Raw genomic sequence first — 15,303 nt, forward strand, 5'->3', positions numbered from 1 at the left:
AGCGTGTACCGAAAATCTTTCAGATGGAAAAGAATCGAGGGACCAATCAGGGCCTTCCTATAGTTGAACGCGGACTATTGCTGTCTTTCTCTTCTAACCGTTCGATCTGCTGGATCCAAACATAAAGGTAACTATCACGCTACCGATCGAGTAGATATTTGAGAGTAGTACATCAATGGCGGTGCAAAATAAACTAACGGTTCCGATTAATTAACCATGGTCGCAATTGTCCAAACTGAAAATGCGTGTGTAAAGACGCAGGACACGTGTCATCAATCGAGTAACGGACTCCATTGTAAGTAGAAAAGAAAGCGAGGGCGTTACCGTAAAATACTCTATTCCTTCCCCTCTTCGACTTTCTCATTCCCATTTCATTCTCTGCGAGCTTTTTCTCCTTCGAAGTCGCAGAGATGGCGATGACGATCGAAGGTACTCTCTCTCTCTCTCTCTCTCTCTCTCTCTCTCTCTCTCTATTTTCAATTGCGAATTTTCAAATCTTCATTCGGAAATCAGGAAACGTGCGTTTAGTTTCCCGCCCGTCTCTACTGGACGGCGGGAGTCATGCGCGCATCCACCTTCGGTGCGCACACAATCATTTACCAGTTCGAAAATTGCATAAATATAATTGGGTATTATCTCTCTCGTTATTCACATCTTGATTCTAAAACGCGCGTTGGGATTCCCGCCTATCTTTATTAGACGGTGTGGGGATGTGTGCGCACCCACACTGTGCGCATTCAACCTTTTCAGTATTCGGAAATTGATTAATAATTAGAATTTGGTATTTATTCAAACTTACATCGCTATTTTGGAATTCCCGCAGCTTCCTTTTCTTGGGCCAGTTTGGGAGTACGGGCACGTTTCCCTCAAAAAGATACATTTCCATGTGAATGTAATTTCAAGGAGGAAATTGTAGAAATGGAAAACCAATTTCATTGTTGGGCTTTTTTTTTTTTGGTTGTCTTCCTTCCCAATTCCATGGAAAGTCTGATGTCTTTTTCGTTTTGGCAACATCAGCTCCATATCAACTGGTTGTGATTTTTGAGATATGTGGAAATGAATCACTCGAAATCGGGAAAAAGAATTGTTGGTGGGCATCCAAGATTTTCACTAATAATGACTAAGGGGTCAAATGGGGCAAGTAGTAAATGATTTACTAGCAAATCATTTACTACTTGTGTTTGGATGCTCCATTTTGCTTGTAAATCATTTACTACTTGTAAATGATTTACTAGCAAAGCCCCCTTCTCATTTACCAGCTAAAAGGTGAGTTTTCTTTTTCTAGTAAATGAGGAGATGGCAATGGCTCTAATTTTTTTGAATGAAAGCCTATAAAGCAGATTTCATTTACCATTTACATGCTATCCGTAAATCATTTACAACTTAAAGACAAGATCCGTGAAATGATGGATCTTGTCTTCAACAGTGAATTGTGGAGCTTTTCTCTAATGTATTCTTACATCTTAATTGGTTGAGATACCAAGTTGAACAATGAACTAATTGGAATGTTTTTAAGGATGCTTGCGTTCATGTTGACCTATATGTATTATTGTATTGGTGGTTGGGATTAACTTCAACTAAAAGACTTGTACTTGTGGCTTTTCTTTGTCATGTATCTTGATTTCAAGCTGTGTTTTTTCAGGGTTTCATTATGTGATTTTAAGCGCAAAAGGTTTATTTGATGCTTTATATAATAATGAAAACTTATTAATAGATTTTTTTTTTTTTTTACATGCGCACACACCCCACACACTCATGCTGGTGGAATTTCACCACCTATGGGTACTCGAACCCTTGACCGGGAGTTGAACCTCCTGAGAGTCTATCACCCGGGCAAGAGTAAGGACCCAACTTATTAATAGACTTGTTTTTGAAGGCGTCACCAGGAACTTCACCTTTCTGACTTTGTCTTCAAAACATGACAAGGTTTTTGCTTTGAGGGGAACATTATTTGGAAGTCGGAATGCTTTTTTGGGTTTAAGCTTGCATTGTAAATATACAATGTATCCATGTTGACTTGAAATTGATGACTGGCCACAATTTTGAAAACTTTTTTTTTTTTCCTTGAGTTGCTAGAGTTTAGAATTTTGGGCAAATCTTTTTAGACTTATTATCATCTCAATCTCTTGGCAATGTTATTCTTTCATTTGCAGTCAAGTTTTTCAACTTGAAGTTTTGACAATGATTTCATCAAAATCTTTAAACTAATGATATAACCACATTTAGCTTGATTTTTATTAAAATAATGTCCAACAATGTGTGGTAATAAGATATCTCACAATCATCTACTGAGGAATGATAGAATAATGAATATTTGATTGTCCTATTTTTAGATTTTATGAATATTATTTCTGATTATTTCTACACTTTGTGCTAAAGGGTATAAAAATCCTACGATTTTACAAATTGCAACGTACGATTTCAATCCTCTTGCGATTTTGTTGTCTAGTTTGACTTCAACATTGTCCTTTAAAGATCTTCAAAATCTTCACTAAATGAAGACCTCAAATAATTAAAGCTAGAACTAGGCAAAGGATCCCTATCTCTTATAAATCTCTAAGCACAACTTAACATGTGGGGTGTGCCGATGGGCCGTTAGACTCTCAAATTGGGCTTTTTGGGCCATATCTTCATTTCATGCTTCTTGTGATCGTTCATGGTTGCATTCTTCAGTCAGGCATGCTGCTCTCCAATTGGCTTATTATAGCTAAGTGGCCAACTTGACTTCTTGCTTTGTGCATTGGCTGCTTGGCTTCCCTTACTAGGCTGGTACTTCAACACCATATCAGACTCCTCCAAGTAGTCATGCCAATGTGCTTGCTCTAGTATGTCATTCTTATACTCCCTAGGGAATCTCCTTGTACTCCTCAAGAAGTAGCTTGCCTATCACAATTAAGGTATCCCAAAACAGTTATGTAACAATCGTTATGCAACGATAATGGTGGTAACCACTATGTGTTATGGGTCGTAATGGCTACAATGATTGTTATAGACAAATTGACCCGTAAGGCTTATAATGGTCCATAACGGTTCGTTACTGGGTTGAAATAGGTTTTTTCAAAAAAAGAAAAGAAGAAGAAAAGAAGAGAAGTTGTAACGGTTGTTCTATAATGGTAATAGCATTGGCCATTATTGCCACCATTATCTTTATGGAATACCTTGATCACAATCCCCTTCTCTTTCAACTTCAAGGCTGCCACATTCTCTATCTTTTGGGGAATTGGTTCCTCCATCACAACACCCTTGTCTTTTACTTTTGGGCTTCATGTGTGGTCTTGTCCTCTTGAGACCCACGATTAGCCACAAGGTTTAGACACTATGAACCTTGGCTTTCCATATGCATACGAGAGGGCCACTAAGTCCCTCATCCATATTGTAGGTCACCTCTAGAAAGGGCATTGAAATCACCTTACCTGCACATTGGAAATCCATGCCAAGAATGTTTGGGACTTAGTTTAGTGAAGCAACAAATAGACTTGCCTTGCTACCTTACATACTGATGCATAGTTCCACATCCATGGCCGCACACCTTTAATGGTTCTGGCTTTTAAGTTTTGAGTTAGTCGTCTTAATCCAACTGGAGTCATTCACAACCACTAGACCTAATCATTTCCTCCCTTGAGACAAAGTTATAAGTCACCCTTGTGACCATTGTGGCTCGAGTGTGCTTCTCATTGATGTATACGTCCATGTACATGATGTACCGTTAAATGAGTTTGCCTAACTTGTTTTCCAAATGTGTTAAGTAGTTGAATTGCCCACATCCTCGCCTCCTCAACCTCATCTTTAGCTCAAATCGAATTTAAGGCTCATCTTACCCTTGCCAATGGTTACAGTCAAGTGTGAAGCAGCTCGGGCTTCTCTCCTTTCTCTTTGGCTTGCCCCTACCTTCTTGTGACCTCCTTAAGTCTTTCCCTTGGCTGGACTGTGCCTCTCCCATGGCATTTCTTTGTTGTAGTGATTGGCAAAGTTGGACTCGAAGGTGTTATTGGCCCTAGCGAAGCTCCTCTCCATGAGCTGCTTGAGCATCGGTAATTTAGATGCTAGATCTTGCACCATAAAATTGCAATTCCTACTCTACCCATGGCTGAAGGCCATTCGTGAATAAGAGCTTGTCCATCTCTATCATGTCCATGATATCCAACATCAATGTTGTGAATTGCTTCACATAGTCCCAAATTGATGTAGTATGTAGGAGTCCTCTTAAGACTCTTCCTCGTTAAGTACTCCATGATCCGAGGAAAGAATTGCACCTTCAACTCCTCGAGCTCTTCCTAAGTCTTGATGGTGTAGGAACCTTTCTTAATGTTGCCATGTCTCCTTCGGGACTATAGTATCACATTATCAAAGAAGTAGACAATTGTTATATGTACTTTGGCCACTTTGTCCTCCAACATAGAAGCTCAAAAGTACTACTTCATTTGCCACGAGATTCTCCAGCTCCTTCGCGTCCCTTGCCCCATAAAAGCACTTAGGGTCAAACCTTGAGCCTAGTGACTTCCCTCAGAGTAGGTCCAGTGTTGGCCATGGCCCTCTCTAAGATGATGACTAGTTTGTAGCTCCTCAATTTCCTTCCTTGATGACTCGGACCCTACAATTTGGGCCTCAGGCACCTCAATTGTACTCACCATGTTGTCTCTTCTACCTACCCGATTGCTTTGGCATGAAATTGTTGGGTGCTCTCCAAGGTTCTGAATCTTTCATGTCCTTTGACCGTGGCAAGCTCTAACACACCAATGGGATCCTCTAGCGCACCAAAGTTCGTTCTCACCAAGGTATCCCAAATCGGTTATGTTTCGGCCGTCACGGCCGATACGTAACGGTAATGGCATCAACCGTTATGCGATTCGGCCCCGAAACGGGGCACCTCTATTTTTTGGGTTCGTAACGGCCGTTACGGGACCGTAATGGCCGTTACGGTACCGTAACAAACGTTATGGTCCATAACTCTAAAGAAAAATGCAAAAAAAAAAATGGTAAAAAAAAAAAGAAAAAAAAACATACCATTTTTTTTCTTTTCTTCTTCTTCTTCTTCTTCTTCTCCTTCTTCTTCTTCTTCCTCTTCCTCTTCTTCTTCTTCTCACCCTGCTGCGGGTGCGGCCCGGGCCTCCTCCTCCTCCCTCTCTCTCTCTCTCTCTCTCTCTCTCTCTCTCTCTCTCTCCCCCTCTTCTTTCCCTCCTTTTCTTTTCGGTTTCCCTGTCTCCCTTTTTTTTCTTTTGAAATCGGAAGCAGATTGACTGGTGTACCACTCACCAGTATAGCTGCTGCAGGTACGTGTCATGCTAAGACGAGCACTGACACTCCTCGAGCTTCGAGTTGTACGAATGGTTCAAAGGAGGTCAAAGTTACAAGGGCTCCACAGTGATGTATTTATTATATCTACATCGTTCATCTATTTTTAAATATCATTTTAGAGCATTAGCCAAAAAATGAATCGTATCCAAAGATCGTCTGGACCACACCAAAAATAGCAGTGGAGATGATGATTTTCACCGTTAAAAAATTCGTAGGCCCACCATAACGTTTATTTTCCATCCAATCTGTTCAAAAGGTCAAAAAGACATGAATGAAGAGGAAAAACAAATTTCATATTGATCCAAAAGTTCTGTGATCCCAAAAAGGGTTTCAATGGTAGACGTTAATCCCCCACTGCTTTTTGCAGTGTGGTCCACTTGATAATTAGATTTGTATTATTTTTCGTGTCAAGCCTTAAGACGAGCTTGTCAAATGAATGGACGGTTTGGATGTAACACATACCTCATGATCAGACCCACATGACTTGCTTGCGTCAAATGAATGGACTGCGTACGAGTTACGCAGCACGTCGCACAATTTAATAAAATGTACACGTGCCACATGGGCCCCACCATGATGTATGTATTTTATCCATGCCGTCCATCCATTTTGCCACATCATTTTAGGTTATGATTCAAAAAATTAGTAAGATCCAAATCTCAGGTGGACCACAACATAGGAAACAGTGGTTATAGAATGCTCACCATAAAAAATTTCTTAGGGTCCACTGTAATGTTTATTTTCCATCTAACTTGTTAATAGGGTCACACTGACGTGGATGAAGGGAAAACACACATGTCAGCTTGATCTAAAACTTTTGTAGCCCCAATAAATTTTTAATGATAGTCGTTTAATTATTGTTGTTTCTTATGGTGTGGTCCACCTGAGCTTTGGAACTGCCTCATTTTTGGGCTCATGCCCTAAAATTATTTGGCAAAATGGATGGACGGTGTGGATATAACACATTCATCACGAGTGGGGTCCAATAAACTTTGACACTCGTGTGCTACACTTTACAATCCGAGTCCTACCTAATTCGGGCCCTTAAAAAATTGTACACGAGACATGTATTAACTTAAAATTTACCAATTAAATTATGGATTGTAATTGGTAACTCAAAATGCCAAAATCAAATTGTTTGAATAGTTTTAATTGTTAATTTGTGGACACTTATTTTTTAAAATAGGGCCTTTTGATTTTTATTTTTTTTCGTGATTCACTATCCAATAAATGTCCACCAATTCACAAGTGGGATGATGCCAATAAATTGCATGAATTTGAGGCTGATTTGGGGCATGGATTGGTCCTCCAAGTCAGCCCCAAATTGGCAACGCGATCTACCTGAATTTAATTTCATTTTTTAAAAGAACTATTGGGAGAAATGATATCAAATTGTTAAGTATATAAATTAGATATTTAGAAAATTAAATATATGAATTTTGTAGTCAAATTCAGGTTATCTGGTTCATAAATTCATCAGACAGTCCGATACAACTTCTCACCAAAGAGTGGACCGTTAAACCACCATAAATATGTTCCAATTTATAAATGAATGCATATTTGGAATGCTAAGAATATTCCAGATTTAATCCATATTTTTTTGGTTAAAAAAAAATTTGCACCGTTACGGGCCGTTACGCCCCCATATCGCCGTTACACCCCCGTATCCGTATCGGTATCGGAGGGCACCGTTACACTAACCGATACCAATACGAGATACCTTGGTACTCACCTTTGAGTTATTGGACCCATCCCTCTTGTAGTGGTTGGATGGATCATGCCTCTTCTCAACATTCTTGTTCTCAAACACCTCCCATGTTGACATAATGTTTGCTGAATAGACTAGGCTCTTGTACCAATTGTGACAAACATACTAACTCAACTCCCTCTCTTGTACGACACCTATGCAACTCCCAATTCTACTCAAGTCAACCTAACTCCTACTTGCACTATTTAGTATTATGTCTCAAGGACTTAGTGAGATTGCTACAAAACATAATGGTTCACCAATAAAGTGGATGAGAATGTACTTAATGAGAGAAGATTACAACTTTGAGAGTTGAGTCCCAAATGAGGGGGATTCCCCTATATATAGACCTAAGAACTCTCTAGACTGTTTACATTATTGGCTTGTATTGTGCCACGTGGTATTCATATAATGACCAAGAATTCTCTAGACTCTTCCACCTAATCCTAGCCAGTGTTTTTAGTATCATGTGATATCACCAATATATCTCATGATGTATCTTTTATTCCACTTGGGCGATACAAAACACTAGCTTGAATATCCATTTTTCATGGTATTGTGCAATATATCACACGATATCATGATATATCATGGATATCGCGATATCGTGCGATATATTCACACTTCCCCTTGATAAATTCTTAATGTATCGTGCGATATATCGATACTGAGTGCAATATCGAAAGGGATAAAAGGAAACTGAATTGTTTTGTATGGAAAATCCACAAAAATTAACAAAAATTGATTTTTTTTTTTTTTCAAAAAAAAAAAAACTTCTTCCTAGTACATCGTTAAGCGATTTCAACCAATCCACTCTAGTTTATTGGAAGAAAATCTTTGAAAGTTCTTCGAAATTGTGATTGGAAGCTTCTTGAGGCTAGATTTTAAAATGTGTGTATTTTTTAGTTTTGATTTTTTTTTTTTAAATTTTTTATTTTTTGTTTTGTTTTGTTTTTATATGTTGTAAATAGCGTCAAAATGGTAAGAAATCCATGAATCTTCATGTTTTGCATGAAGAATTATGGATTAGGAGCTTTGATTTTCAGATTTGGGAGAAATGGGCAGACTTGTAGAAAATTAGGAACAAATAATTTTTTTTTTTTTTTTCCATATCGGTTGCAATATTAGTGTCCAAACACGAAATCAAACATGTTTATGACTTAGGCCGTGTTTGTTAATGCTGAATTTTTGCACTTAACACGGAATGGGAAAAATTTTCCGTGTTTAGTGGTATTTGTTAACGCATTATTAACGCGGAAGACGGAAAGCGCTAAGTGGTTTCTCACTGAATTCTTTCGGTGATAGGAGTCTAGCTTAATGGTGAACGCGGAATACGCTCCGTGATTTTTCATTAAACAAAAATTTTTTCTTCCAAAAGTATCCCTTCCCAAGTTACTACGGCAACCTTTAACCTGTGAAACTTCTTTATGCCCCACCATGATTTATGTGTTTGATCCACACTGTCCATCAACTTTTTCAGATAATTTAAGGTGTGATCCAATAAAAGAAGTAGGTCCAATGATTTATTGGACCATAAGGTGGGGATTGAACGTCCACCGTTAAAAAACTTCTTAAGAGCTGGAGAAGTTTCAGATCAAGCCGATATTTGTGCTTACACTTCATCCATGTATACATGACCTAATGAATAGGTTGGATGGTAAAAAAAACATCTCAGTGGCCCTTAGAAAGGTTTCAACAATGGATGTATACAAGAATTTTTTAACGGTGAAAATCATTATCCCGCTGCTATTTTTGGTGTGGTCCACTTGAGCATTTGATCCGCATCATTTTTGTGTTCATGCTTTAAAATAATATGAGAAAATGGATTGATGGTTTGGATGTACAGATACATCACGGTGGGCCCACCCACAAAACTGCCCGTTCGGAGCTAGGGACGGGTGGGGGCAGTACGCAATCCGCGTCCTGGACAGAAGACGGGAACGGATTGGTTACTCCCACTGCCACCTGCCAATGGCTGCTGATCGGTGCTATGTGGGCCCCACCATGATGTATATGTTTCATCCATGCCATCCATCTATTTTTATATATCATGTTATGGTATTAAAGAAAAAATGAACTATATATCAATTTCAGGTGGACCACATTACAAGAAATAGTGTTGAATGAACATTGACCATTAAAAACGTTTTAAGGGCCATAAAAGTTTTGGATAAGATTGATATTTATTGTTTCCCTTCATCTGGGTCTTTATGAACTAATCAACAGATTGGATGTCAAATAAACAGTACAGTGGGCCTTAGAAGGATTTTAATGGTGGATATCCATTCATTTTTTGTTCCTGTGGTGTAGCCCACCTAAGATTTATATCCCTATCATTTTTTGTAACAAGCCCTAAAATTATCTATAAAAATGGATGAGCAGAATGGATGAAACACGTATATCATAGTGGGGCCCACAGAGCACCACCCACCAGCCGGCTGGTGTAGCGTGGAGTAGCCAATCTGTCTCCAAGTCAGGGATGGGATTGGAAGTGGATTGGCTGGTGTATTGACGTCAACAAGTTACTTGGGTCGCATCATGATGTATTTGTTATATCCAAACCGTCCATTCATCTTGTGAGCTTGTAGTAAGACTTGAGCCAAAAAATAAAATAGATCTAAAGATAAATTGGACCACAGTACTGCAAAAAGCAGTAGGGGATTTAACGTCTACCATTGAAACCCTTTTGGGGTCACAAAAGTTTCGGATCAATATAAAATTTGTTTTTCCTCTTTATTCATATAGTTTTGACCTTATGAATAGATTAGGTGCAAAATAAACGTTACAGTGGGCCTGCAAATTTTTTAACGGTGAAAATCATTACCCGCTGCTATTTTTGGTGTGGCCCATTTGAGTTTTGGATATGATTCATTTTTTTGGAAAATGCTCTAAAATAATCTCGAAAAATTTATAAACGGTGTAGATATTATAAATACATTATTATGGGCCCATGTAACTTTGATCTCCTTTGATTCCTAAAACTGAGACCTCAAGGAGTGTCTTGCACACAACACATATCTACACCAGCGATATAGCTGGTGTGTGATACGGAAACGGATTGGCTACTCCCCATCCTGGTGGGTGATGGTCAGTGCTATGTGGCCCCATCATGAATGTATTTCATCCATTTTTACATATCATTTTTTTTTCTCTATCCAAAAAATAAGATGGGTATAAATCTCAGGTGGACCCCACCACAGGAAAATAATAGTGATTGGATATCCACCATTAAAATCCTCCTAGGGCCCACCGTACTGTTTATTTGACATCCAATATGTAGATTAGTTCATACATGTGCCCAGATGAAGTGAAAAAACAAAAATCAACTTCATTCAAAACTTTTATGGCCCCCAAAATGTTTTCAATGGACAAAGCTCATTCAACATTATTTTCTGCATATATCCCGACAGATAAACAAACACCTTATAGAGGAAGAGGAAGGGGTGACACATAATTCAAGGGTCCTTATGGATGCTGAGCTTGATCCAACAAAGAAATTTCTGTTGCCTCCTCCTATATATATATATATATATATATATATATATATAGCTTGGTAAAATTATAACTTGAAATTTTGCTAAAATGTCATTTGTTTTTATGTAGATAAATATTATCTGGTTGATGCTGCTTACACTCACAATATTTCCAAACAAGAAATAGGGGCAAATGTGTCAAATTAACATATTTCAGACATTTCAGATATTTGTTAACAAACAAATTGTTTCAAATTCAGTACTTAATTTTCAGACTTCAGCCATAATTACCAAACAAGTTTTTTGACTTCAGATTTAACAAACGGGGCCTTAATCTACATGTTCTTGGCAATTTGGGGATTTTTTGAATTTTTTAAAATTAAAAATACTAAAAATAAACCATTTTTTCTCTGAAATCCACAATTATATTTCTAGTCTCTCTTTTTTTTTTTTTTTTTTTTTTTTTAAAAAAAAAAAAAAACTTTTTTTGCTTTTGAATGTAATGCTTGTGTTTCTATACATGTCTTTTTTACATTTATAAATTTTATGAATTGTCTTTGAATATAGTTGCATTAATTCAGTTAGACAGTGCATAGATTAGAACCCTATACAAAGGAAACCTATTGTGTGCACTTGTTTTTTGTGATTTTTTGATTTCTAAGTGTGTGTTGGTGTCTTTTGTAATGATCCTTGAAGTTCCATTGGAAAATTCGACCAATTTTCCAATGTTTCTCCATGTTTCCCAACAACAGTGATAAATTATGTGATATAACGTATATATACACCCTGTGATAATCAATATGTATCCGTATCCCAAGGGTGCAATACATTATTTGATAATGAAATCTAAAACATTGATCCTAGCTCCCAAAACTTGCTAGAGAACTTTAGAACCTTCTAGAGAGAGTTCTCATCATAACTCTAACATGTTCTAGCCATCTTTAGGAATCTCTACACATCTCCACCGAACTCTAGCATACTCTGGAAGTCTCTATGCATTATGTACAAGCTTCTCATTGTACAAGTAGAGCAAGAAATGGCTAATTTATGAGTCAGCCTCCATGCCTGTTACAAGTGGCCTATTGTCACGTGTAGTCAACCAGTCATGTTAAGGGCCCTATGTTGCTTCAGCACCAATCGTTACTAACCTTGACATGCTATCATGTGTGATGATGACATGATGGTACTTGCTCAAACTGAACCTTTCAGTTTAATTAATTATCCTCAGATTTGGAGTTTGGGCTGCCCTGTCTTTTTCATATTAACCATCTGTAGATGTGCCACTAACTGCAGTGCGGGCCCTGTGCTTGCCCGCGACCCACCCATGCAAATTAGCCAGCATTCTATACAAGTGTGACCTGCATTCAACAATTCATACTGTTAATTTGTTGGGTTAGCAATTCATACTATTAACTCTCCCTTTCTCTCTGTTGTGAAGATTGATTTAACTGGTTTGTTAATTGGGAATTTAAATAGCTATATCAATGGGCAATCATGTATTCCTATTTGCAGATGTACACTCTCTGATGTTTGTTCTTACTTGTTTATGTTTATGTTTTTATGCGTTGGTACATTGGGTTCGGGATCATCACTTATGCATGCTCAACAGTGTAAGTTAAGAATTTAATTATGTTAATTGAATGTTAGTTGCAGACTGAATTGAAACTTTCTAATAAAACTGCCTTATTCTGCAGACTTGCTGGACTTGCATTTATGTTCTCTGCTAGCATTCTGTTGCAAATCCTGGTACGCTTTGCTAACCAGTCTTGATTTATGTTCTAATGATTTAGATGCTCATGAGCTATGGGACGAAAAGTTTTATCCATGTCGAACTTATGTATGCGTGCTACGTTTACAGCTTTGGCATATTCTTAAGCTGTGAGCCTGTGACTGTCTGGAACTGTTTCTTAGTAGCTAATTGGTGATGTTTCCAAAGATGATTTTCCTCCCTATTGAGAGCTGTATATACTTCTACTTTTAAAATTGTCTTTACACGACCTGACTTTTGTGTCCGTTAAATTGCCCATATGAATGTGGTGTGCACTTTACTATTCTTCTTGTGTTTTGCGTTTTGCTCAATTCTTAAAAGGACTTTAAAGTGTGATTTATTTCTCAAGAGGTGATGTTTAAGAAAACACTCATTTAGCTAGTGTTCTCCTTTCTTAGTTATTATGACTTTTAGAAATTCTTATTCTCCTAATGAAGAATCGCAAGGCTTTTTGTATGTCGTTCAATATTATGCGATTTACAATTAGGATTTGTTCAACTTTAAGCTGCTGTCTGAACTAGAAGAATAGGTGATGCTGTTGCTCGAGGTTTTAACTAGTTCTCATATTCTCTTTTTGTTATTGCTCATTCTCTTCTCAGTAGCATAAAAGAAACATGCATCACATATGCACTGGCATTGTAGATGTTTTATATGTAGAAGCTTCCTTGAGCATTCTCCATCCCTTTCAGAATGAATATCTTTGTGACGGATGGATAACCTTTGGATGCTGGTCCATGGTTGAAATCTTAGCTGCACAATCCTTCTAATCAGATGCTGCTCCTGCTTCGAACCGCACTTCGGAATCGCGCTCCCCCTTCTGCTTCCAAGTCATTTATATTTAACATTTTAAAACAGATGCTTCCCTGCTCCTGCACCCAAATCTGTTGCCGCTTCCCTTCATGCTTCATGCAACTATAGTGGAAACCACATGTGGGTTTTCTTAGGAGCAGCTCCTAAGGATGGTTGGTGGTTATTTGGATGCTCACGAAATGGGTTCCGATAGATGGAGATATTGATATGAAGGAACCTAAAGCTGCTAGTTTATAAGCTTTGTTGGCGGCGGCTTTTTTACCTTAAGGAAAATAGCAGATCCTTCGAAAGGAAAGAGTTCAGCCTTGAGGGGTCATATGTAGGAAATCTTGGGAGTGGAAGAACTTTGATCTCTAACATTCTGATGACAGCAAATTGATTATGTTGAACGCTTTGATGCATAGAAAAGGAAACTCATATCCAGATTCAACTTAGCTTAATTGGAAATTTTGACTTGGGAAAGCCATCTTGTTTGAAGGTAGCATGATGCCTATATATTTGTTTGTATTTATTTATCTCTTCTTAACATGATTATTATTATTATTATTATTATTATTATTATTATTATTATTCATTTATAAGTTGCTGTAAGCAGCAGCAGCAGCAACATTATCTTAATCTCAAGTGTTTATTAGAGATCAAGATCTCTAATAAATAATTGCTATTAACTAAAATGGGATGAACTCATTTTTGGCATGTAAAAAATGGGGCCTGAGGGTTGAGTAAAAGGTGTAGAGATGGATGTGGGGGGTCAAGTTGGGTCTTCTGAAGGGCTTGGAATAGACAGAGGTTGAGTTTCCCTACACGTTTCCCCAGACATCACTCCTTTACAAGCAGGGACTTTATAAGCTTTAGATTGATTCTTCAATGAAAGGAGAGGGTGACTTGTATTGTAGATGGATGATTGAGATTGAATAGTAATGAGTGGTATTGGCGAGGTTTGGTATGGGTGGTAGCGAGTTGGGTTGGGTTTGCCTGCAGATCAACTGATCCGACCCTAGTCTAAGGTGGGTCTGGGAGAAGATAATTGGGTAGCAGGTTGGGTTTGGGCTAGAAAATGTGGCCCATTTAAGTAAATGGGTAGGGCTCATGTTGAACCTGACCTGACCTGATCCACTCCAATAGGTTATCAATGGCCTTGACCCAACCCAACCTGAAACCTGAAACAAAATAATAGAAGACAAATGTAGATAAACTGATACATGTGTGGAGGTATGTATATACTTGTGTACCCATGTATCCACTAATTGGGCCACATTGTGCATACCTTTAGCGCTATATTCTGTGCTGAAACCTAAGTTCGGTCATCGGGTAGGAGATAAATCATCCCTCATATGCACCCATTTCCTAATTGGACAGACATATGCCTTCATCTTGGCCACACTGAATTCCAAACGGAGTTATTCACTCATAGGGATTCACCCTAATGGATATGCAGTCCTTTCACATAAATTATTACTCAAATTCATACCTCACAACCAGTCAAATTCATACCTCACAGTCGCTTAAAGCAGTCATTCATATCAAACCTCACCAACACTCATGGAAATCTCTCATGACCTCACCATCACTCATAATATGGCCTCATCATCATTCTTTGAATGCCACTCTCATACAGCCTCACAACCACTTAAACAATCCGCACTTTCACTCACATCCCTTCCTCTGTCTGATGTTATAATAAATGAAATAAACCTTCCAAAACTAACTTGTTTTTCCAAAATTTTTCATGAATAAAGCAACTTGCACTTTCCAAAAATAACAATATCGCAATAATTTTCAAATATAGAACTTTCAAAAAATAGTCATACATAGCAAAGTGATTTCTAACTATAAGGAAAAATAACACGTTATAAGAATTTTCCAAATATAAATATTTCAAAAAATAACATAGAAGCATTTTGGACTTAGAACCGCTTACCAATACATTTCCACAAGTGTATGGGGGACGCCCATCAGGGTCCTTTGTGTACACCTCACGATGGGTTTCCTTTTTGAACTTCTTTTTTGAAACTACCATTGTATTTATCTTAATTGCTCGATCCTTGTCCTTCATACTATTTCAGAAAACTTACTATAAATAACATTCCTAAATGGAATTTTTTCCTACCATCAACAGCATCCTTGATTTTCCCTAACACTTCTCTAACTTATTCTAGGTTTACTCAAGTGTATCAACACTCCCCAGTGTGTGACCCTAAGGTTCATGT

At 37.9% G+C, this 15,303-nt stretch overlaps 1 protein-coding gene across 3 annotated transcripts in view; it reads left to right on the top strand.

The window, feature by feature from the left end:
• Positions 1–350: 350 nt before the first annotated feature.
• LOC131235675 (vacuolar protein sorting-associated protein 55 homolog) overlaps positions 351–15,303 on the top strand; it is a 32,729-nt gene continuing 17,776 nt past the window's right edge. The window contains exons 1-3 of one of the 3 annotated variants that reach the window (XM_058232956.1): positions 396–428; positions 12,070–12,125; positions 12,210–12,261. In XM_058232956.1, the coding sequence (XP_058088939.1) occupies positions 411–428; positions 12,070–12,125; positions 12,210–12,261 (126 nt within the window). In that variant the 5' untranslated portion in view covers positions 396–410. Of the gene's footprint in view, positions 433–12,069; positions 12,126–12,209; positions 12,262–15,303 lie in introns of all 3 variants that reach the window. The other 2 variants (XM_058232958.1, XM_058232957.1) reach the window with 2 other exon arrangements.

Source organism: Magnolia sinica, chromosome 19 (genome assembly GCF_029962835.1).
Source record: "Magnolia sinica isolate HGM2019 chromosome 19, MsV1, whole genome shotgun sequence".
NCBI classification, from domain to species: Eukaryota; Viridiplantae; Streptophyta; class Magnoliopsida; order Magnoliales; family Magnoliaceae; genus Magnolia; species Magnolia sinica.